General features: G+C 43.3%; 1 protein-coding gene across 1 annotated transcript; it reads left to right on the top strand.

Moving 5' to 3' along the window:
- The first annotated feature begins 11,825 nt into the window (after nt 1–11,825).
- On the top strand, nt 11,826–24,512 carry LOC124712026 (pupal cuticle protein 36-like). Its single transcript, XM_047242318.1, has 5 exons — nt 11,826–11,924; nt 16,750–16,919; nt 19,207–19,704; nt 21,695–22,203; nt 23,758–24,512. Exons 1-5 carry the CDS (start codon nt 11,916–11,918, stop codon nt 23,865–23,867), a joined length of 1,296 nt encoding a protein of 431 aa, XP_047098274.1. The 5' UTR covers nt 11,826–11,915; the 3' UTR covers nt 23,868–24,512.
- The last annotated feature ends 930 nt before the right edge of the window (nt 24,513–25,442 follow it).

The following is a 25,442-nucleotide window of genomic DNA, read 5'->3' as shown; positions in this document are numbered from 1 at the left end:
ATGAAACAGAAGACTCGATTTATGCCCAAGATGCTAAGGAGGATGGAGAATTTTGCATAAATCTTTGTTCGTCTAAATAAGGTGCCGAAATAGGTTTTCCATTGGTCTGGTGATTATGATTCATTACACACGCGCTGGAAGTCCTCTGCTGACTGCATTGTGGAGAGGTGTTACCGTTAACAATAGCAGATAGGCAGTGCTGTAAGGCACACACAGAAAACGCAATTGTATACCAGTCTAACGCAGGTTACATCACTTAACTGAGACAACCCAAGACAACAACGGAAGAAATGGTTAAATGTGTGATAAATCACTTGCTGCAATATCTACCTCTCTCTAAAATGCTTCATCAGTCTACCATTAAATCATACCTCGTTACAACCCCTCCCAGCCGATTACTCCATCTACGTTCTGTCATTTTTGTCACCTTACAGGGGGCCAAATAGCGAACTAATGATCTGTATGTGTTGGTTATCCTTCGTGATCGTCTGTGTTGCGATTATTCTCCGATTTTTACATGGGTTTTCGGGAAGATTTTCTATCCATCACTGACAATTTTTGGCGCTGGAGGTACTGATAACATCCGAATTCTTGCCGCTCTAATTATCCCCGGATGCCCTCCATGACTAGGGTTGTGCACTCTGGCAGACACCCGCTTCCAGAACTGCGGCTGCAGTCACAGCGGCAGTTTTCTCCGACCTCTGAGCGTTGGCGCTGGCGGTGTACGAGGGGATGGGTGCGCTATGTGTGGGCATCTGGGAGTTGAGCGGGCTATGTGGTCGAGTGGTTTCTGTGATCTTACGCATCTCTCTATGATGACTACTAGCATTGTGGTTTAGCGCTTCTCAATACATTGCAATACACTCTGTCTTCCAATGGTATTTGTTGCTGTTACTATCCTATTTCGTGATAGAACTTTCCCCCCCTCCCCCCCCCCCACCACCCCCTCGTCCTTTGTACTGTTGTAGGTGAGAGAGAAAACTTCGGAATTCTATAGAGCTTTATAAAATACACTTAGCAGATCTATAGTGGTCGAGAATTTCACAACCGTGGTGGTATAGATTCACACCGAATTTTGAAATTCTGACTGTCACTTTATACAGTATCGCCTCCAATTCAGATGTCATGTTGTCGATTGGTCATTTATTATTTCCAATACTGGTAGTGCAAGCACACACATCAGTCCAATCCCTCTACAGACTTTTTCAGGGCATAGCATGTGGTTGAGCTGAAATTTGAAATTCTCAGCTACCTCCAACATAATGGACACCCTACCAAGACAGGTAACAATGCCATGTCCAGCGACAGGAGTCAAGGAAAGAAAAAAACGTTTAGAAATCTGTCTTGACAGATATGTTTGCCGTGAACTGTAAGGTTAGAATTGAGTCTATCAATCAAAAATGATTCAGTATTTCTAGAAGTGGGATGGGGAACTGGGAGGATTAAGGATCGAATCCCAATCGAGGTAGTATTCTAACTGTGTGAGGAAAAACTCATGGTGTCATAAGAGTGGACCGCCTATGTCCCAATAATTTAGGTCAAGTTTAATTAATTAGTCAATTAATTTCACATCACAAGTGGTGAAAGGTTTCCGAGAGGGGAGGGTTGGGTCGTTGGAGTCCTACGTTCTTCTACACCAACAGCTCAGCGACTTTTCCCTCCAACTTTTTCTGGGAGGGGTGGGGAGGGAGGGGTTGAGGGATGAAGGTTGGGGGGGATGAAGGGACACTGTCTGCTGGTGGCATTGTGCACTAGCTCTGACAACTGCACTAGCTTAGTCGATCCCTGTTCGTCAACGTCAGCACTCACTGAGGTCTTTCTCACCAATTTGGAGAAAATTTTCGAACTGAATAGCGCCGACAATTTCCGGAAAGAAAGATAATACCAACTTATATTTTCCCACACCAACACCAACAGCTCAGCAGAGACAGCGATTTGTCTGCCAATTCTGGTAGGAGAAGGAAGAATGCTGAGGGATTTCCCAGAGGAAGATGGGCAGGGTAGGGGAAGGGCGAGATGAAGTGGAACGATAGGTTAAGAGGGGAAGGGTTGGTGTGATTGGTGTGATATGGAGCATTAGATTAAAGTGACGGGAGGGGGGGGGGGGGGGGCGGACAGGAATGACATGGAAAACCACTTAACAGAACAATAGGTTAAAGACCTGATGATCAAAAGAGAAGAGAAGTTTAAGGCCTGACGTGGGTGTGAATAATAGATTAATGGTCATCATTTTCAATGAATACATGTTTACCCTTGATGTAGGCAACCTGCACTAACAAAAAGCTCCAGAACTGTTCTTTATACCTCTGATTACTTTTTGTAAATTGTAACCATAATAGATTACAGTTACTGTACACTTCAACATAGAGCAGTATTGTACGCCAAAACAACTATGATGTATGTTTATTGCATTGGGAGGAGGGGCTGAATATGGCTCATTGTTTTATTAATACAAAACTCATTTTACACACTCAGTAACACTCTTTTAACTAAAAATCGGTTAACTGACAATTAAATAAATTACGAGTATATCCGTTTTTTGCGACTGGGTCATACGCTATTAGAGGTCATACGCTATTAGACAAGATAAAGAACAGATGCACCATGAAGAAATTATGTGAATGACAGATGAATTGGTAGATATGATGTACTAGTACAGACAAAAAAATTCGACGAACTGTATAAGCCTATAAAGTGTTAGGCCGTCTCTGGCCATTTTGCAAGCAGGTATTCGGCTTGAGACTGACTTCTACTCCGTCAAAATCCCGAGCTGGCATGAGGTCACATAGGTGTCCAGGTTGCCGCAATCGTTCTTAGCCGGCCGCGGTGGCGGAGCGGTTCTAGGCGCTTCAGACCGAAACCGCGCGACTGCTACGGTCCCAGGTTCGAATCCTGCCTCGGGCGTGGATGTGTGTTATGTCCTTAGGTTAGTTAGGTTTAAGTAGTTCTAATTTCTATGGGACTGATGACCTCAGATGTTAAGTCCTATAGTGCTCAGAGCCATTTGAACTGACGAGTTTCGGCACGATAGTCCTCAGAGGGATTATCTGATTGTGTAGCTGCCAGAGCCGGATCAACGCGTTATTGATTCTCTCAGTTTGTGAAGCTCGTTCTCTTGAATAAATCATCCAGTTTTTTATGAAACTATTTTTTTTCTATGTATATCACGTCTACTTAATTCCGCCCCATTCTCCGTCATGCGTCTCTCTTTCCCTTAGAGTGTGTGAAGAATTAAGTAACTATAGCGTCTTCCACCGTATCTTTTTCATTATTCTCATTCCTACTTCTAATTATTCTTCTACAACGCAGATCCACTGCGTATGTCTTTCGCATCTTCTTTTGTTACGTTGATAGTAATGAGATTTTCACTTTTTAAATCTCTTTACTGCTCTTCCGATACACACATGAAATAATGGTGGTGATAAACTGTTACTCTGTCTCACACCTTTTTTTGGGAATTATTTTATGTTTCTTTGCTTACATTCATTTGTAAAATTGACCTCGATGTTTGTCACAGGAATTGAGTCACACAAGCAGTGCTGCTATATCGAGAAGCTGCGTCAGCAATCGTTGAAATGAGGAGAAAAAGCAATAAAGGCATTCAGATGTTGCGTCGAGACGTTCGCTCGAAGTGATCAAGGCCGCGCATCTGTAGTCAGTCATCTGGATAACTTTGCCGACGTGAGAGCAGTGTCGGTAGCTCGGAGACCACAGACGCACCTGCAGGCATCCACAGCACGCAGTGACAGGAGCATCATCCATCTCTTATCACGCAGGTCCATGTCGCCGCTTGTGTTGTTTGACAGTTGTTTATATCTTCTTTTTTAATGGAATTACTTGACCGCGAGACCTAGCAATAGGGTACTAGATCAAACATCTGCTGTCTTGAGAGGTATTAGAGAGCGTGCAACTGTACAATAAGAATAAGTTTTTATGAGTCCGGTTCAGTTAACAAAGCTCATATAAAATCACATGGTATACGTTTTACTACTGTATTTAATTTGTCACTACTCACCTTGAATCTCTTTTCATCGTCAGGCGACCAATAGCATAGTACTACTCGTGTGTATAAAGTAAAGTGAGTGACCATTTGCGAATGAGCTAAGGCTCGAAACAAGAGACAACAAATTAAATGTAGTAATAAAATGTATATAGAAGAAATTTATGTACCGTCTGCCTGTATCAGCCCCATGCGGCTCAAAGAGAAAAAAAGATGTTTCCTTTCGTATGAAAAGAACATGATTAGAACGAACTGTGAGCGGCCTATAGGATACAGAAAAAAATGCATCTGACTATTGGCTGAAACTACATTCTTGGACCCTCCGTCATGGCCCGTTTGCGAGAATCAGGGCGTCCTTTATCGACTTCCTGCCACTACGACTCAAACTGATGGAGTTGCGTTGCTTTTTCTATCTTTCAGATCTCTACCACGTAATCGAAACTGCAGTATTCACGACTGTTAAACATCTCACCACTGTACACTGGCGTATCCATCACCCGGAATTTAATTCTCATGATGACACCATACCATCACAGTCCCTTTGGAAGCTCAGTTGATTAGTGATTTTTTTAATCGAGCCTGTCGCATATAACTAGCTGTGGTGCATTCTGCGAGAAGGCAAACAGATAATAATGCACACCTTTGTTAAAGTATTGATACAGTACATTTGCTTGAAAATGCGAGCCATTTATATCAACACCAGAAGGCAAAAGGATGGTGATAACGTCGTTTGTTGCACTTGTTGCCCAGATGTTTGACGAAATGATTTTTGCTCAAATTAAATGTGGGATACAGTACTGAAATTCTTTTTCTAGAGGACACCTAAAAATCATTTTTCAAATAAGAGTGATTTCTTATATAATAAGCCTAATATGTAAGCTCGGAAAGTATTATCGTAATATTCGCAAGGAAAACTTAAAACTGTGGAGCATGTGTAAGGTCATAGTAAGTTGCGTGATCGACCTAATAATACTGGAGAGTATGCAGCGTGTAAACTACTAGTGCAGGTCGCGTTTATAGGAATAACTCACCCTGAAGAAGGCTACAAGCAACAGAAGCAGAAACCAAGAAGAAGCTGGCTGGCCCATTTCTCGAATAGTCAGAAGCAGAGCCGGACCGAGTTGATGCTGCCGGCTACTCGAGCACAACTACCAGAGTTGTGCCCCTCCCCCCACCCTCCCCCCCCACACTCTGTAATTTTTTCTACGCAAATTCGGCTAGCAGTATAATTTTTCGAGTATATTTAATAAACACAAAGCGCAGCTAAATAGATTACTGAGCGAAATTTGATAGAAGAACTACGTAAAGCAAACTTTTAGCACAGTGAACGAAACTAAAGATTTTGCTCGCACTAGAACAAAATAACTAATACATAGGTAAAACCTATTTACACCAGATGTCAGCATAGAAAGTAATGGCATGATCGTTTACTACGTATGGATCAAAGCCGGATTCCAAGAAAAGTAATGACTGAAAACCCAAGGGTAGAAGAAGGACAGAACGCCCAAGAAGAAGATGCTACGATCAGCTTTAAATTGTTTGATTCTGGAACGGGAAAAAATGTCTAACCCCAGGTTACACATGAAGAAGAGGCACTACACATTTGGCTTCGCTAAAAGCAGAGGAGCTTCAGAGGCACTGGAATAAGGGTCCCACTTAATCGAGTAAAGCACTTTAAAGAGTGCTATTACTGATGAAACAGCTCACGATTTAAGCTGAACTGTCGAAGCTATCTGTGGCTGGCTGTGTAACAAGCGGTTTCCTTGTGATGTTTACTAGGCACATCTTGCCTGTTAAATAATAACGCTAGGAGTAATGTGATTCTATTCATTTGTTGTGTTAATAAGCTGGACCGCAGGAACTACACAGCAGTCCAGGAAACCAATGTTTTACAATAAACTCCAATGACTACGTGCTTCACGTTTTGCTGTCGTATGGAGAGCATTAGTGAACTTCTGTTGTACAAAGCGAGCAGTAAGTGTGAACTAAGACAATGATGAGAAATAAGAAATGAAGTTGTTAATGCCCTGTCAGAAGCATTTTTTTTTCATAATGAATGTTTGAAATGGCTTTCTCGAATATCTTTATTATATTGTTCTGGAAGAAAATTCTTAATGTGTAATGAACGATTGTTGTGGCCTTGAAAATTCTTGCTACTGCCACTTTACGACGTTCTTCAGTGATTTAATAGTATCTGCTCTATCCTGAAACCAGTGTCTGCTCCATAATTAAAGTGACATTGTAGGTTCCAACATTAGAATAGTGGTATTTAGGGTCACGAATGGTATTTCATCAGTTCATCATCAAGTGCACAACAAAACTTCACAAAAATCGCAATACGCTAGGCACCAACGAGGCGCTACGTGAACTTTCCACGCAGAAATTCTAGATCGCATGTCTACTCCCGCCACTGAAGCGTGACTTTACCTTGCGGTTCGATTCTCTCCTGCTATTTTCAGATATTAATCTAATCACCAGCTTAACATTTATTGCCGACTGCAGTGCTCCATGGCTCGCAACGAAATACTACGAAACGCAGCTAGATGTAATACTGCTTCTGTGCAGACCATGTTGCCGATGAGCGACATACGTTTCAAATTCTTTCAACAGCTGAAAATTATTTGCCCTGCTATCATGTAACTGCAATCGATAGCCAACAGGACTCCAAATGGAAAATTAAGAAATACAAAAATAGTTAGTACCGCAAATACTGTAAGGTTACAGGACCCCATTCATTCGTTACTGAGCGTCACCTCATGCTAAAATCAAGAAGTAAAATCCTTAGAGCAACTTCGGACAGAAAATTCAGCCTAAGGCGCTGATATAGTGAACAAAAAACCCTCACTTGATGGAACCGAGAGATAGAAGCGCAAAATACATCGGTTCGTGAACTGTACTATACAACAAAAAATTTACATCAACAGTTAAAACTGTACGTAGGAAAGTGACTTGAACAAAATTTACAGCATGGTCCGTGCATTTTTAGTTATGTAATCCCTCTTATAGGTTAAGATGTCCTCTCGAACCACTCCACACCTACAAATGAAGCGCAGATGCTATCTCGATATACTGGAAAAATAATATAACTGAGGTAAAAGATGTAGTGGAAAGCTGCGATGATGTTATGGAGATCACATATTTTCAGCAGAGTTTCAGGGCTAATGATATCCTTTAAATGATAAAGTTACGTAATAAACCATTTGTTTGTTTTCAGGTACATGTCTGCAGTTCTGGAACATATTTACGTTGGTAGTCCCCTGATAAATTAAAGAACTAGATCTTTTAGGGAGCTTCTCTGAGATGTCTGCTTTATAGTAGTCTTCAACCCAGAAACTCCATTTCGAGATACAAGGCGAGTTGTGGAAAAATATCTCCGAAAACCATTAACAGCGGGAACGAATTAGCCGACATGTAATGTAAAAAGTGGCCTAAAAGTCATTATGCAAATTATTAACATAATGAGATTTTCACCTTGCAGCGAAGTGTGCGCTGATATGAAACTTCCTGGCAGATCAAAACTGTGTGCCGGACCTAGACTCGGACTCGGGCCTTTCCCTCTCGCGGGCATGTGCTCTACCATTTTTTTTTCCTTTGAATTTCTTCGTGGTGGACGTCCGCTGACACCAGTTCTGGTTGTTCGTTGATACATTCACTCGGTTTTTTTTTTAATTACAGCTAGTAGCTAAACCCTCTGACCGAACACGCTGAACTGCACAAGCACGACTCACGACGCGTCGTCACAGCTTTAATTTCGCCAATACCTCGTCTCCTAGTTCTGCAAGGCCTGCAGGAGAGCTTCTGTGATGTTTGGAAGGTGGGAAACGAAGTACTGGCGGAATTTAAGCTTGCGAGGACGGGTCGTGGGTCGTGCTTGGGTAGTAGATGGTAGAGCACTTGCTCGCAAAAAGCAAAGGTCCCGAGTTCGAGTCTCGGTCCCGCAGCCAGTTTTCATCCACCAGGAAGTTTCAAATTGTTAACATGTACGAATCTGAGATAGAAATTTTACGCTGGAATTCTAACTTAAATTCTCTGTCAGCGTATGTAGCCGCTGGCGACATCTTCAAAAGTCTCTTTTCAGTACACGCTTTAGTCTCGATTTTGTGGGGGAAGAAACTGAGATTTGTTTCACACGTCAGCATTTTGTAAAAAGTTAGTGTTTTTCACTTATCTTACACATGCTGATACAAAATATGCTGAAAATGACCTTTTTTAAATTTATTATTTCTACAAGTTGAAAAAGAGGGATCGGGGATTCATGCCGATGACCAATGTTATGGCTGCAAGGGGTTCTTCCATCTGGTGCAGCGGTTACAGAAAGCGTCCGAACAGGACACAAGAATAATTTATTAAAGACAAAACAATAAGTAACTAAACGATATCATCAGTTTTAGCATTTTATTTTACTTGAAAAAAAATCACGAAAGTCGCCGCTTATTGGTGCGTTCGAAGAGGGCTAGCCTTAATTCCTGGCACCATAATAGTGGACGTCGCTGGAGAAGCGAAAACAGAATTGGAAAGCCTTTTCATAAAGTGTGATTATTGGTCAGGAAACTCAGAGGAAATTTTGCATTCGTGTGAGGTCAATCGAGACGGGTAAGAAAGTCATCTCTGTTTTTAATCTGGAGCATATGCATCATTTTAGATTAGGCAAAGAACGCATTACTTGCACGATATTGCTCTTTATCAGTGGGCAGCACCATTTTGTTTTTGGCTTCTTTAGCGGAATGCAGAAGTACTATGGTGCGAGGCTTTCAAGCTGCACAACTGCTGCGGGAGTATCCGAAAAGCACACATTTTATCACGTGACATTACCTTTCATTTGATCTTTTTCAGCAGGAAGTAATTTACAAAACGGAATTCGCAAACTGAATAAAATATGCACAGGGTATAATATGCGAATATCTTCTTGTGAATCTAAGTCAGTGGTATTTTGTGGAAAACTATTCAGTGAGAACTAGGATAGCAGATAATGAAAAGCCAATTGACTAGATAAAATACTATACGTGATCAAAAAGTTTCCATTGGAAATACAGAATCGGTTCGACTATCAGGTAAAATCAAAGTCGTGTCCTGCTACTTGAAGAAGTCCGAAAGTGCCCTCTGCACTTCGTCTCCGACAGGAAGCGTCGAACCATCAATAATCGCATGGGGAGAGATCGGGACTGTAGGGCGGGTGTCCGTGTGTCTGCCGCTTGACTTATCGTTACTTCTGCGTTACAATATTTGCGTTATGGGGCCGTGCGTTATCAGGAAGCTGCAGCAAAAAAGTGGTTCAAATGTCTCTGAGCACTATGGGACTTAACATCTGAGGTCATCAGTCCCCTAGAACCTAGAACTACTTAAACCTAACTAACCTAAGGACATCACACACATCCACGCCCGAGGCAGGATTCGAACCTGCGACCGTAGCGGTCCCGCGGTTCCAGACTGAAGCGCCTAGAACCGCTCGGCCACACCGGCTGGCGAAGCTGCAGCAGCAGCACCCCTTTGGAACTTGGCGTACAATTCCACTACGGTGGTTTTCCCAGACATGCTGCTCCCTACGCATTTTTCATTCTCTGACGATCATCTACCGGTGGTTCCACTTCGGCAGCTAAGAAAAGAGTAACAGCACTTTGGTTCTATTTGGACGCGTTTGGTAAAAATGTCGCCATAGGTTTGGTTACCGCATTTAGCGCACACACGTTGGAAAGTCACAAATGCCACACTAATCACTTGCTAAAACGTCATTGCTTATATGCCCATATAGGAGTCACGCTACGTTACATATACGCTGCATCTACATGGATACTCTGCAAACCACATTTAAGGGGTAGAGGTTCATCGAACCACCTTCACAATAATTCCCTATTATTCAAATCTCGTAAACCGCACTAAAAAAAAAATGCCTATATCTTTCAGTGTGAGCTCCGATCTCCCTTATTTTATTATGATAAACGTTTCATCTTATGTAGGTCGGCGTCAACAAAATATTTTCGCATTCCGAGGAGAAAGTTGGTGGCTGAAATTTCGCGAGAAGGTTTCGCAGCAACGAATAGTGTCCACACCAAATCCTGTATCATTTCAGTGACACTCTCTCCCCTGTTTAGCAATCATAAAAAAGTGCCTCCAGCAGTGGCCGCGTGGCTTGAGGCGCCATGTCACGGATTGCGCGGCCGCTCCCGCCGGAGGTTCGCGTCCTCCCTCGGGCATGGGTGTGTGTCTTGTTCTTAGCATAAGTTAGTTTAAGTAGTGTGTAAGTATAGGGACCGATGACCTCAGCAGTTAGGTCCCTTAGGAATTCACACACACACACACACACACACACACACACACACACATACATACATACATACAAAAGTGCTGCCCTTCTTTGAACTTTCTCGATGTACTCCGTCAATCCTGTCTGGTAAGGATGCCACACCGCGCAGCAGCATTCTAAAAGAGGACAGACAAGCGTAGTGTAAAATGTCTCTGAGCACTATGGGACTCTACTGCTGTGGTCATCAGTCCTCTAGAACTTAGAACTACTAAAACCTAACTAACCTAAGGACATCACATACACCCATGCCCGAGGCAGGATTCGAACTTACGACCGTAGCAACAGCGCGGCTCCGGACTGGAACGCCTAGAACCGCACGGCCACCGCGGCCGGCAGCGTAGTGTATTCAGTGTCCTTAGTAGATATGCAGAAGCGCTTCAAACGGACACTTTTTGATCGCCGCTTACATTTTATCTAACTTGTGTGTAAGAGATTGTGCGAACGCGAAGAAAAATGCAGATTAAATGGAATAAATTTGGAAGCTCTTGTTACACAATCAGTAGAGCATCAGAACATAAAAAACTGAAAGGAACACGAAGGAACTAATATAAAAGACACATTGCCAACCCTATTATATAGAAGTGAATCGTGAATATTGAATAAAATACAAGGGAAAAAAAGCAGCAGGATCGGAAATGAGATTTCTGAGAGTGGTGAGGGGATGTGACAGAATAACTAAAATACGAAGTAAAGATATTCGAAAGGAGTTGAAACTTTGGAGTCTGAAACAAAAATTGGATGAAACTTAAATTAATGAAATGGACATTTACAATGAATACATGGAGAGAGACAACCATATGAGACGGAAAACATCAAAGCAAAAGTGTAAATAGACATTCAGAGATCGAGAAAATATGAGAACCGTAACTGGCCGCAGCTGGTCTAATACGGAACGTACAGAAGAAGAAGGAGAAGAGGAAAAAAAGAACCTTTTCGCCTTGCTAATTAAAACTTCAAGACACCAACGTATACACGGCAGTGAACATTCTGGACGATTTACATGTTTGTGCCAGACCGAAACTCGAGCCCAGATAGCTGCTGCTAACTCTGCTATCGAAGACTGACAGGACGTCTCCAGAGTTTTATCGATTCACGTATCTTCATCGTTGTGTATGTTCCTCTAAAAAGCGAAACCGTGAAAAGGCTGTTCTCCACCGAAATGTAGCTGCTCAGACGGTGCACTCCGACCGCCGTGAAGCAACATAGTCGCCGTACAGCACGTAACCGGGAGTTTCCTTCGCCACTGTGCGGCCTCCGCCGTGGAAGACTCGCCCACGGCCACCTGCCCGTAATCTGGATGTTGACGGCGATCCGCCAGCCCCTCCTCCTCCACCACCACTGCCGCCTGCTCCGGCGGTAACGTGCAGACCGCTTGTACGGCCGGTGATGATCGCATTTCGCAAGCGGCCCCCTTGCCCGCGGAGACCCGTTGCCGCAAGGATGCACGGAAGCGTTGGAGGGGCGTGGAGGCGCGGCAGAGGGTGCGTTGCGCCGCTCCGTATAAATAGAGCAGCCGCACCACTCGCCAGCAACAGATCACGCCAATCCACTCTCGGCACTGCCATCATCATTCACACAGCGATCATCCAGCCAGCGGCACTTATCACCGACATCATGAAGCTGGTGAGTACACTGCTCAAACATCGTAGAGATGTCTAGTAATCGATCACTAGTCGCTACTGAGGTTGAGCTGGACGGTACTGGGTTGTTCAAATTTCAGGTCATACAGTACAGAACTTTACCTGCGTTAAAATAAAGGCAATCGTCTAGTTTCCAGTATTCGACTTCGACGGCCTACACGTTAGTATTGCTGTTTGTGTTATTTGATGATGTGGCTTCCGTAGACTACTCTAGAGTAACTTGGCCACTTTCTACAAGCTTCGGTGGTGATCGTAACCAGTTGAGCCCGGAATCTTCTTCCAACGGTACATGCTATTGCAAGCTGGTAACTTTTCCAGCAGTACCACACCTGAAGACTCTTTCGGACAGTGTAAAAGCTTTAGTCAAGTGTCTCATGAAACATGGTTCAAATGGTTCAGATGGCTCTGAGCACCATAGGACTCAGCATCTGAGGTTATAAGTCCCCTAGAACTTAGAACTACTTAAACCTAAGTAACGTAAGGACATCACACACATCCATGCCCGAGGCAGGATTCGAACCTGCGACCGTAGCGTTCACGCAGTTCCAGACTGAAGCGCCTAGAACCGCTCGGCCACACCGGCCGGCCATGAAACATGATGAGGTCATCAAAAAAATGCGAGTTACTTAGACTTTACAGCAACTATCCCACTTTACAACTATTGCTTAACATTTTTGGTGAATCTACAGAAAGTTGTACTCAGATCTCTCGAGATTCAGTCGGCGTCAATTACACGGAGTCCGAATTGCAATGCGAACGAAAGAGTGAACAAGTACCGTAATTCTATGCTGTAGTACATTTCGAGTATAAGCTGGTACTTTGCCTGTGATCAGCTAGAGCTCCATGTCTATAGAAGGTTTGTATCTACTTAGTCTAAGGCACGTTATGGCACCTAATGGTACTAGGAATACTACCACTAGTGCCCCAGCTCTACTGTTCCAATCGCGTATTGTGCGTGGAAAGAGATACACAGCAGAATGTGGTATGCTGTTTACCTCTTCTCCGAACGTATGCCTGAGAATATGCAACAGTAAGCCTCTCGCATTGCACATCACATCTCTTGTAGCGTCTCCCGCTTGGCTATAATCATCGACATGACGCTCCTGCACTTACGAGAAGGACTCATGAGAAAACACGCTGTTCTTATATGAGTGACTGTATCTAGGTTATTAATCCTATGTAGTAAATGTCAAAGACGGAGCAATACACAAAGGTCGGTGGAACTATGATTTTGATAGTTACTTTCCTCGGGTGATCTACGTTTCTGTGTGATGCTTCTAACGAATCTCGGTCTTGCGTCTTCTGTGCTCGTTCCAATTTAAATGACCAGCATATAACAAACCAGTGAGGTAACACAGTGGGTATCGGCGGCATTTTTAGAATTTCAATGTTTTCCCTAAACTCGCTTTAGACACATCTCGCGATAGTTCTAAAAAAATCGCTCTTCTTTCCTCCCCGTCCTTCCCAAACTGGAACGTGTTATTCGTCTTTATTGTTCTCATTGTCCTTACAGCCTTCCTTCCAGAATATCCAGTCATACACATCACGTTCCACACTCGAACAGAGCAAATAAACCGATTTTAGGTGTTTTCCTCATCGTGCAACGCCGAACGTTCAAATTTATACTTAAAGGAACTGTTCTCACAAACATATGAGATCGATATATAAGTCGCTTCTTGGTGCTATTATCAACAACTACTTAAAGGTGTATTGCACTGTAAAAAGGGAGGAGATATTCTCAAAGGACAAATTTTGTCTGTTATAAATATTTTAAACACGTAACACGAGATAAACAAAATCAGACATCTGTTCAGACGGTCCAGAGTGAGCAAATGCGCTTTTCGTTCGTCTCACACCAAAGCAAAGCAAGCAAAGATTCGCGTTCTGGCCCGATGGGCCAATGTTGAGCGACAAACCGGCGTGTCATCCTCAGCCAATGGCATCATTTAGATACAGTACGGAGCCTTCCCGCCAAGAAAAATTCCTGGCTGTTCTGGAACGGAACTCGGGGCCTCAAAATAGCACCATTCATGCTGCCAACTGAGCTGGGATGAAAGGCACCTCTCATGTGATGTTAAAGGTTTAATGCATCGTCCAGATGAACTTATTAGAACATGGAGCACTAGTTGCACATACAATAAACTACTAGTTTTTATTTCGGGGCTGAGAGGCCGTTGTCGATGTATAAAAGTATTCACTAATGTTTCGTCGCCATGTACGAGGGTTCCCAGTTTATCCCCGAAGACGTCTCCCGAAGATACGGCCGAAACGTCTGTGAATACCTTTTATTACCGATAACAATTTCCCTGCCGAAAAGCTTTAATTGAAGTAGAATACCTGCTCAGCTGAATAAGATGGTGAAATATAACCGCTAAACTCGTGAATCCTAATCCACGATATCCAGGTGGGCATCTGAACTCCACGCTGCGGATGTTCGCGGTCAGTGCCTTAGCCATTGTGCTACCAGTCTCGACGTAGACTAGTGAGCACATTAGGCCGCCCGCAGAATTACGTCGTTCCTGCGTCGACCTAGTCAGCTGTGTTGCACGGGACCAGACAGTCTGACCGCCGTGCGGTCGTCAGACTCGTCCGCTCCTCGCGTAATCGCGGAGGGTAGTCTGCGGTCTCTTTTTGCTGCCGTAATACCGCGGCGCGGCGCGGCGCGGGCGTTAGAAAGTGAGACACGGCCAGGTCGGCTTTGCTCCAGGGGTCGTGCCCAGTTCGCCTCTCTCGGACGTGTCTTCCACTCGAGATGCGCGAGCATCCAGCTGGCGGCTCATCTATGGGTGGTCGACTAAGTGGAGGACGTTACGGGAATGCGGAGTTCCGGAACCGGGAGGCGTTTGTTCTTTGTAGAAGAAGTGAACGTCTCTCAGAATTGCGGTTTACATTGTGGGCGTGGGTAGTCTCTGCTACGTAGGCGTAGAGAGAGGGCGTGACTTCGTGCAGTGTGAGGCGCTTTAACGCCCACGTGATGGATCGCCGTTAGTGGCGCTCCTTGCAAATTGAGTATTGTGCTGTCGCTTCTCGCTCTTTTGACCCAGTAAAATAATCGACTGACACAGTTCTCGCTCGTTGTTGAAAGTTCTCCAAGACATATCTGTAAGACGTATTTCTATGCAACTCTGCCTGCAACAAGAGGTAGTTCTATATTGTATAAGATAGATTTCACCGGCAGCAAGTGGCTACATTTAAAACACTGAACAGAGGAATATGTGTTTCATGGTCTATGAAGGTAGAATGTACAGATTTAAAAATTATGTTTGATTTTGGAAAATATTCTAATTGGACAATGTCTACAATTGTAATGATACCTTATCCTTACTGTTTAATTATGCGTAGCAGATGAAGTTGGTAAATACGGCTGAAATTCCATGACAATTAGATACATACAACAGAGAAAGAGCAATTTTGCAGAATCGTAGACAAGATACACTTTGAGGTAGGCAACCATTCACGAGAACTTTATTAGAAGTGTCAGAGTGTGATAATACTTTAAAATTTAACGGGTTAAAATAGAAACATAATTTTCCGATTTCTGTTAGTTTTAAGAGTATTACAGCAGCTCTAAGCTTCGTAATAACGACTACTTGTAGCCAGCTTGTTTGGATGCTTCTCTACTGGCCTTTTTCTCCTTCATATCGTTTTGCTAGCAAACCAGGCAATTTTTGTTTCAAAGAAAAAATGGCTCTGAGCACTATGGGACTTAACATCTTAGGTCATCAGTCCCTTAGAACTTAGAACTACTTAAATCTAACTAACCTAAGGACATCACACACCGCACGACCACCGTGGCCGGCTGTTTCAAAGATGGAACATTTGGTAGAGTTTCTCGCAGATCACAAGAACTACCACGTTCTGCAAATGAAGTCTTAAACCGAACGAATTCACACGTCTAAAGTTCTAAGCTATTTTAAATTAGTAACAGCTGTACAAGAAGAATGAGGAAAACCGTACGCCCGGTAATTCACCACAACACTTATTAATTAACATGACTTGTATACTGCCATTACCCGATTCTTTGTTTATAACTTTAATGCATCGAAATGTATGGTATGCTTTTCAACTGAAATGCATTTTGGAACTTCGTGTGTTTTATGAACAGCGAGACTTTACGCTCATTCGTAGGTGCACATCACATATACAATAATTTCACACTTTCTGCTGGTGCTTACCTTCAATCTACATGCAAGTCACCATCTCGTTTTTGATATTTTACTAGATACACAGTTCAAAATTGCTTCACAGCACATCAAAAAGTTTTTCGAAAGTGGATTTGTATTGATACAAATGTGATTAGACGGTTGAGACAGTATCGTGCGGTCACTTTCACCCTTTTACAGTCTTTCTGTTCCTCTTGTCCCTATTTTCTAACAGTCGGGACGGACGCCTTGTTATTGTATCCTTCTGTGGCGACGAAATGCCGTCTTCTTAAGACTTCATTGAAAATTTGCAGATTGCAGATATACAGCTCCATTTCGTCCAGTCTTTTGATCCCAAACGATTTTCCACTTACATGTTTAACGTCTTCGGTTCGACTGGTTATCATACTTCTCCTACCGCCTCGGAGTTTCTTTCCACAATGAACACAATGCTCTCACTTCACTGTGTCCAACTGACGTAGAACGTCCTACCGTCAGACGGCTTCCTCGTAAGTTCAACCATGTTTAACACTATACCGAATTTTTCACTCACTGTATCGTGTATCAGATTGTTCATCCAGAACTTCTGCTGCTCACCTTGGGAAAACAGTGTACTCATTCCGATAGTCACTAGTGAATTGGTATTAAGATGGTCGTGTTTGGCAGTTGCTGTTGGCAGCCCTGGTGGGCGTGGCTGCGGCCGGTCGCCTGGACAACTCGTACCTGCCCCCTGCTGGTGCACCGCTGGCTGGTGGAGCCCCTGGAGCCATTGCAGCGCCCTTCGGTGGACCTGGAGCAGGAGGAGTTTTCGGAGCTAGAAGGCCCGGAGCCGGCGGGTGAGTACCTAGACATGATGCTCCCAATACTACAGCCTTCAAATACGTTCACTGACACTCATTTGGACACTTATCTCGCTTTGAGAAAGCAGCTATCTTTTAAGAAATGCTCAAGTGGGAGTGAAAAGTAGCGACACTGTATGTGGCCGTTAAAATTACACCGATACTTCTTAGTATTGTGGCACTGAACAATCAGCCATCCTACACTCTAGACAGTAACGAAATGAGGACAACTAGTGTGCTACTGATGTGGGTCCGATCCCCTAGGTCTTCATCTGGGTATCGTGCGCAAGGGAGAGAGGGCAAATAAACTTCTTATACGTAGCCGGAAGTTCCTGAAGATTAACCACGTGAACACCCCTAATGACACATCCGCATTCTCGGCGGGTGTGGCCACTTAGCGTTAACCAGCCATACCTTGGAGAGTCGCAGACTGCCCAGACACGATACGACTCCTTGAGCTACGCTGTAAAGTGTAAAGTAACCGCCGGCCGAAGTGGCCGTGCGGTTAAAGGCGCTGCAGTCTGGAACCGCAAGACCGCTACGGTCGCAGGTTCGAATCCTGCCTCGGGCATGGATGTTTGTGATGTCCTTAGGTTAGTTAGGTTTAACTAGTTCTAAGTTCTAGGGGACTAATGACCTCAGCAGTTGAGTCCCATAGTGCTCAGAGACATTTGAACATTTTTTTTGTAAAGTAACCAGCCGCCGAGTTTCCATTATGGAGTGGTAGGGCCACGAGCCTATTGATTCGCAATCGGCGAGTTCCCACCCAAGTTAAGACGACTAAAGGAAAAGCCGGCTGAGTGAAGCCGTGCCATGTAAAATGAGAGTGATAAATACTGATGCCGGTACACACGGCTTCACCTCAGTTGTTCTAAGAGCCCTTCATATGTGGAACAATAGTAATGTTCTCAACAACACGGCATCTTTATTTGTAGATATGCAATTACAAATGGGTATATGTCAAAATTAGACAAAGAAAAGTCATTGATAACTAAACAAAATAAAGTTTCCCTAAGATTATACCTTTACTAGATCTAGGTTTTGGGATATAAAGAACACTGATGATGTACAATCAAAAGTTATACAGTAAGACGTGGATTTTTTTCTCTTATAATAATGAATGACGCCAAAACAAGGTAATTGTGGTTAGTCTCTTAGCAACAGCTCCTAACATTGTATCGTGATTACTAATACTTTCAGGTAGTAACAGCGTTATCTCAGGGCTCAATATAAACGTATCATGCCTGTAGTTCGCTGTACAGTACACAAACTCCAGGGTAAAATTCTACCGAGCATAATATCTCGGCCTTTCTTTGGTACTCTTCTTTCACAGTTGGTCGAAAGGCCTGCTCTGCTTATTATACTCCATGGAGTTCTAGTGAAATAAGAAATAGTCTTAAAATCCTGTTGTACGTATTGTAGTTTAAGACTTCTTGCATAATCTCTTAACACCCTCGATAAATCAAGCTGCAGATATGTGTAAAAGCGGAACAGAAAAGAAACAGAATAGCCAGCTCATGCGAAATCGGTGATATTACCACGATCAGAATGTGTCTTGTACTGTACCCTGATAGTGGTGACGATTCTATCACTTAGAACTGTTTTGCTGAACTTTGCGAGACATCTGTTTCATAGGAGAGGCTATTAATCTGTTTAGATAAGTGCTAAATGTTTCCATCATTCCGGGCACTTCATATGTAGTACAGTACTAGTTTCTTGATATATCTCAACTAAGTAGAATTATCGTAATAATTTTGCTGCCTCTGTGTTATCTGCTGATTACATTTGTTTAGAATACAGATCAGTGTTCAAGATTCGATAGCTATCCACTACTATGAACAGTCTCTCAGTAAACCCTATCTTCAACTCTAGCAATGTACTGCCCGATACAAAAATCCAATTTGTATTGTAGTTTTAATTTGGTGTCCATCTTAGTAATTAATTCAGTTAACTGATTCACAGATGAAGGGATAGCGAGGAATACTATTTCGAATGGGTTCAAGATTCGATAGCTATCCACTACTACCAACAGTCTCTCAGTAAGCTCTATCTCTCACTCTCGTAATGTACTTCCCAACATAAAAATCCAAGTTCTATTGTAGTTTTCATTTGGTGTCCATCTTAGTAATTAAGTCAGTGAACTTAGTCACAGATCAAGGGATAGCGAGGAATACTATTTCGAATGGGGCACACCTATCACTCATTATTACTAAGGCTATCTTTCATATTCCTAATCATGGTAATAAATGTGTACTGGTTCATTATAACAATACATTTGTCACAGTCTGGGAGGAGCTGGGCTCGGTGGTGCCGGTCTGGGAGGCGCTGGCCTTGGTGCTGGAGGTGCTGGCCTCGGTGGTCTCGGAGGTGCCGGACGAGGCGGACTCGGAGGCGCCGGTCTCGGTGGCCCTGGATTAGGTGGAGCTGGTCTCGGAGGTGCCGGTCTCGGTGGTCTTGGAGGTGCTGGACGAGGCGGTCTGGGAGGCGCTGGTCTTGGAGCGGGAGGCGCTGGTCTGGGAGGTCTCGGAGGTGCAGGACGAGGTGGTCTTGGAGGCGCTGGTCTTGGAGCAGGAGGCGCTGGTCTGGGTGGTCTCGGAGGCGCAGGACGAGGCGCTGGTCTCGGAGGTCTTGGCGGGCTAGGAGGCGCTGGTCTCGGTGCAGGCCGAGGTGGTCTTGGAGGCGCTGGTCTCGGTGGTGCTGGAGCTGGTGTTGCCAGGGGACCTGTCATTCCCATTCTCAGATACGAAAATGTCAACAATGGTGATGGTTCCTACGCCTTCAGGTAAGTTGTATAACAGACTACTCAAATGATTGCACTTTTTGTCTAATTACGTTATTCCATAAATTGCTTAGCTGAGCACAGTGATCATCTGGCAACTTCAATGTTTGACACTTTAATAATGTCTTTAACTACAAGTATTTCGGTTTTCGCTGGAATGACGAATTTTCTTAGGTTATTTCCAACACACAGTTTCTAGTTTCACTTCTGTTACCATTTTCTTTCTTGGGCCATGAATAGCCACTTTGACAGAGCTGCTCACTTTCATTGATGGTATAACTATTCTTGTACTACACGTTTACTCATAAATTCTATTCATTAAGACACATGTGAAGCACTGTCATTTGATCTTCAAGATATAATAAAATACTAGACATTTCATGAAAGTAAGCAGATTATAAATGGAATTTGTATTAAATTTTCACTGTGTTTTGAGAAAATTACACTTGAAATACGTAGTGGTGTTTATTGATATTATGTAGTCATTCGAAGAGACATCTCCATACATCCTACGGTTTAAAGTAGGTTAAGCTAATGTTTGATAAAGAGCAAGGAATGTTCTGCACCGATAGACAGTCATGAGGTTTCTATATTGGGCCGGCCGCGGTGGCCGTGCGGTTCTAGGCGCTCCAGTCCAGAGCCGCACTGCTGCTAAGGTCGCAGGTTCGAATCCTGCCTCGGGCATGGAAGTGTGTGATGTCCTTAGGTTAGTTAGGTTTAAGTAGTTCTAAGTTCTAGGGGACTGATGACCACAGCAGTTGAGTCCCATAGTGCACAGAGCCATTTGAACCATTTTTCTATATTGGCTTGTCACTTCTGCGACGATGTTATTCGATGCATATGAAGCGTTAACTTGTTACAAAAGAAACGTTATTGCATTAGTATGCCTCCAGAATCTCTGACACCAACATATGTCAGTTAACATAAGCAATATTAATTTCTGAAACCCACCTCGTGGGTCTGAAGCAGTTCGTTTGCTCGAACATTCACAACATAAAAATGAACCAGCCTTCTTATTTGTCAGTCTTACACTAAAATACTTCTTCTCCTAACTCATCTTTACTTTAATAAAACTCAAGTTTTTCACTTCAGAGAACAGGAATTCAGTCTTCTTCTCCGATGTGGTTTATAGGAAGCTAATTTTGAAAGGCTTTTGTTCTTCTTACCAGTTTCACAGATGGTGTCCACCACTAGTTCTGTATTACTTCTTACACACTAATTTATAGTGAATCCTCTTGCTTTTCTTAGAACTTTGGTTTCCGTATTCCAGTTACTGCTGTTTAAGTTTTTGGAAATTTTTGAAAATTTGTGCTACATTTCTATGGGACCAAACTGCTGAGGTCATCAGCTCTTAGGCTTACGTACTACATAATCTAACCTAAACTAAGTTACGCCTAAGACAACACACACACACACACACACACACACACATTCTCGAGGGAGGACTCGAACCTCTGACAGAGGGAAGCCGCTTGAACCCTGGTAAGGAGCCTAAGACCGTGCAGCTACCCCGTACGGCCTATGTTTTTGGAATCAAGTTTTAACTGTGATATAAACGGCTGTTGCGCCTTGGTGTGTTTCTTTCTGGAAAGCCAGGGCACCTGATAAGTGTTTAAATGTTCAGTTCTTGATTCTGCCTCTTAATAACAATACCGGCACCCATAGAGTGAACGCTTTCATGACCAAATGTCTTAGCTGCTTGTAATTCTTCAAGGTTATGGTAAAAGGCACTATTGTCTTATAATATGACCAGCTTTGCTTCAAGAACTTCATTAGTAGGATATCCACCTTGATAACAGAAGAAGCTGAATGATGCTACCTGCTGTAACACAATGTCAGCTACAAAAGTTTTAATTCGAAGTTGATCGTTTCATAAGACGTCATTGCGTAATTTCGTTTTGGTCTTTGATATTTAGATATACCATTCTTAACGTAGTTATTTACGTAATATCTTTGACACCATAAACCCAATTTCTTGTTTTGGTGACTACAGCTATGAGACCGCCAACGGCATCGCCCAGGACGAGCAGGGCTACCTGAAGAATGCCGGCATTCCAGACGCTGAGGCCGAGACTGTGCAGGGCCGCTATACGTACACTGGAGACGACGGCGCGCAGTACACCGTCACCTACACCGCCGACGAGAACGGCTTCCAGCCACAGGGTGCCCATCTGCCCACTCCACCCCCAATCCCTGAGGAGATCCTGCGTTCCCTGGAGCAAAACGCTGCTGAGGAGGCCGCTGCTGCCCGTGGTGGAGGAATTGCAGGTGGTGCATACGCTGGTGCTCCTGGAGCAGGTGCATACGCAGGTGCTCCTGGAGCAGGTGCATACGCTGGTGCTCCTGGAGCAGGTGGTGCCTTTGGTGGCGCTCCTGGAGCTGGTGTCGGTGGTGCCTTTGGAGGTCGCCCTGGAGCTGGAGTTGGTGGTGCCTTCGGTGGCGCTCCTGGAGCTTTCGGTGGTGCACCTGGAGCTGGTGGTGCGTTTGGTGGCAGGGCACCTGGTAAGTGTTTAAACGTTCAGTTCTTGATTTGGCGTCTAAGTAACAATACCGGTAGTCACGCAGTGAACGCTTTCGCAACCAGATGTCTTAGCTGCTTGTGATTCTTCTAGGTCATGTTAACATTTTTCCTTTCCTAACGTTTCGTCCAGAGGTGTGATGAACATCGCATAGATGCTCCTGGTTTCTGTGCTACTGACCACTGGAGATCTCCAGCGCAGCTCTGAATGAAACGATAGGAACAGACAAGTTTCATGCGCCACGCTCATGCGACCTGGAAGACTCACCAGCAGCTGATAATAGGACTGTTTAGATTCACCAAAATGTTAATACACTTTAGTGCCTGCAACAAATAAGAGGAAAGCTCTGCTGATTTTATCCACTCGCTATCACCAGTACTACCGGTTTCTGGTCCAAAGTATTTTTACATGTGAAAATCCCATCTCTGCTTTAGAATTGTGAGTTTATGAGGTCCCTATCTCAATATGCGTCCAGCAAGTTGGCAGAATCTGGATACATATTATCATTTCTTTGTTATTCACGAAGATCAATACTAAAATCCATGCCCCAGAAGCTAAGCTAAACTTAGATTTCGATTTTAAAGTAACACTTTCCATCTGTACTCTTAATGGAAAAGAAAGTTACCGCCGCACAAGTTAATGTTACTTCGGTGGCACATACGTGAACTCGACTGACTTCACATCATTACTGTATTGCCAATTAATCTAGAATATTGTGCAGTATCGTCCTAATGCTAGCATGCTACTTCGGTTATTTAGAATGATCCATTAACAACTGACGTTTCATTTTGAATTCCACACGAGACAGCCTCACATCAGTCTTTCATACGTGCTACAGTCAGTTTTAGAATTTGATAACCTGAAGAGTGACATTTGAAGTAGAGTGTATGGAGAAATATGAATGGTAAGACGTTGTTTGCATACGTCACTGGGAAGTTCCTTGGGGTACCGAAAAGTGAAGATAATATCGGTGATATTTCCAAATCAGTAGTATAAACAACTGGAGAAGGGATGGGGAACAAGCAATCACTTCCTTCTATGCTACCAATGACTTTTCGTGTTTCAACGTAAAGTGATGTACCGAATAGTCCTCCTATACAGAAATGGAATGTTTAAAACTTCACGTCAGTAATAACAGCCTGCCTAACCTTACGAGATAACTGCGAACACCTTTCAGCACTGAAAGCACTAAACAGAATTTATTGCGGAATAATTAAATCTTTAGAGCTTCCGACATGAGGAATTATGAGAAGACAGTGATCAGTAGTACTACTTATTTTAGAAAAAGTTCTGACAAATGTTTATAGAGGAAGTGAGTTCGTAACAGAGTCACTGAAATAACAGAGCTTTTTTGAGGTATCAGCTGTCTCAAGGATTAAAGTTATTTACATAGATCCATCTGTATGTTGTGTCGTTTCGCGCATAGCGCAGTACGCCACGAACATTGAAATTAACATGAACAACCTATATTGGTCTCGGTACTGTGGTACGTTAGCTATTTCTCTGTGCGACTGACGCCCCTGTGGTGTTGTTCCAGGAGCCTTTGGGCGCCCCGGTGCCGGCGCTGGAGCGTTTGGCGGCAGACCTGGAGCGCTGCCCAGCTACTCGCCGTCCAGCGGCTACTCGTACCCCACTCCAGGAAAGTAGGCGCGCGGAAGCCTCCAGCTGGACTGGACGGCCAGCGCGCTCACCAGCTGGAAGTGGCCAGTGGCCCAGCCCACTGCCCACCTTGCTGACCATTATCTTCACCTCTCCTCACCACTTTCATACGTGACGCTGGAGAAAGGAATGCGGATCTCTACTGTTGCCGCGTCCCTGACGTATGTTCAAATGTACCAGACGACTTAAATGTTGTCTTTAGCCGAACATAAAGACAACTCGACAGATCGACTCACACCTTCGCTGTTTCTCCTTTTCTGCATTTCCTTTGCTTACAAATATCACTTCACTATGGAATACGCTGGAAAACTTAACACTGAGGTTTTCCTGGTATTCCACTCGACGACGGCAGCAGAATTATACAATGGACTACTTCTACGATTTTCTATAAGAACGTTACGTGACGAAAGTCCTATTTGTAAATATCTTTCAGTACTACCTTCTTTGCTTCCTCCGCTGTCATAATGAAACAATGTTTTCGCAGCAATACTTATGACGACAATGGCATCGTGAACGACAAACAAGACGGGAAGTAGCCCGCCTTCTCTACTTCTGAAAGACTATTTATTTTTAATGCAAAAGTAAAAAACTATGTAAAAAAAGTTATTTTGTAATAAATGTTGTTTAAGTAAATATCAAAAGCTTTTACATTTGTTACATTCCCTTTCACATATATCTTTATCTTCCATGAAGGACTTAGAAAGCAGATATACTGAACATAATCTCCAAAACTTCGTTATCGAAAGTTTCTCTACTGAACGCAAGTGGGACAGTTGAACACTTCTACGACAATTCGCAAAAAAGAGGACGATAACAGAAGAATACTTCTACTATAGACATATATGGAAAAGACGAAGAGATTATCCCATCATACTAGACAATGAGTATGGAAATATTTAACATAACATCTTAAAATATGGAAGCGTAACAATGGGTTGTAAGTCTGTGACAATTTTACACTACTGACACAGTTAAGTATTTCTGTTTTTGTACGTCTAGACAGCTACGTAGCGAATAAAATTGATTCAGTAGACAAAAGTGTTATTGTCGATCTCATTCCTGCAGTTTGTAATTTGATGGTAATATGCAATACCACATCGTACTCACATTTCCGAACAATTTGAAAAACTTTTGCTGTTATTTTGTGATGAAGTCAGCACAAATAACTGGCTAGTCCATGTATAAATATGACATATTGTACACAATAAGCAACGTTTGATTGTGACTAAAATTAGCTGCCATTACCAAAATTGCAAAGCTTGCTCCGTCCATGTTACTCTACATGCACTTCCGTAGAGCACCTATTTCCTTTCGTTTATAACAAGATCGTTGTCGATGGAAAACTAAACTCTAATCTCTCTTCTTTCCTTCTAACTTCACTAATTTCATAAGTTTAATCGAGGACGAGTGTAATCCTCTTTTCTCAGATCATCCTTTGCTTCATCTTTACTCAGGTTCCTACTTGTTGACTATACAATGAATCAACGTATACACTTCAGTAAATCTGGACTGCAACGTTTTTCGTTACTAACATCTCAAATACTGCTCTACTACTTTCGTTTA

The sequence above is a fragment of the Schistocerca piceifrons genome, chromosome 8 (genome assembly GCF_021461385.2).
Source record: "Schistocerca piceifrons isolate TAMUIC-IGC-003096 chromosome 8, iqSchPice1.1, whole genome shotgun sequence".
In the NCBI taxonomy this organism is placed as follows: Eukaryota; Metazoa; Arthropoda; class Insecta; order Orthoptera; family Acrididae; genus Schistocerca; species Schistocerca piceifrons.
Note: the sequence above shows the minus strand (reverse complement) of the source record. Positions and strands in the feature narration are given on the sequence as shown.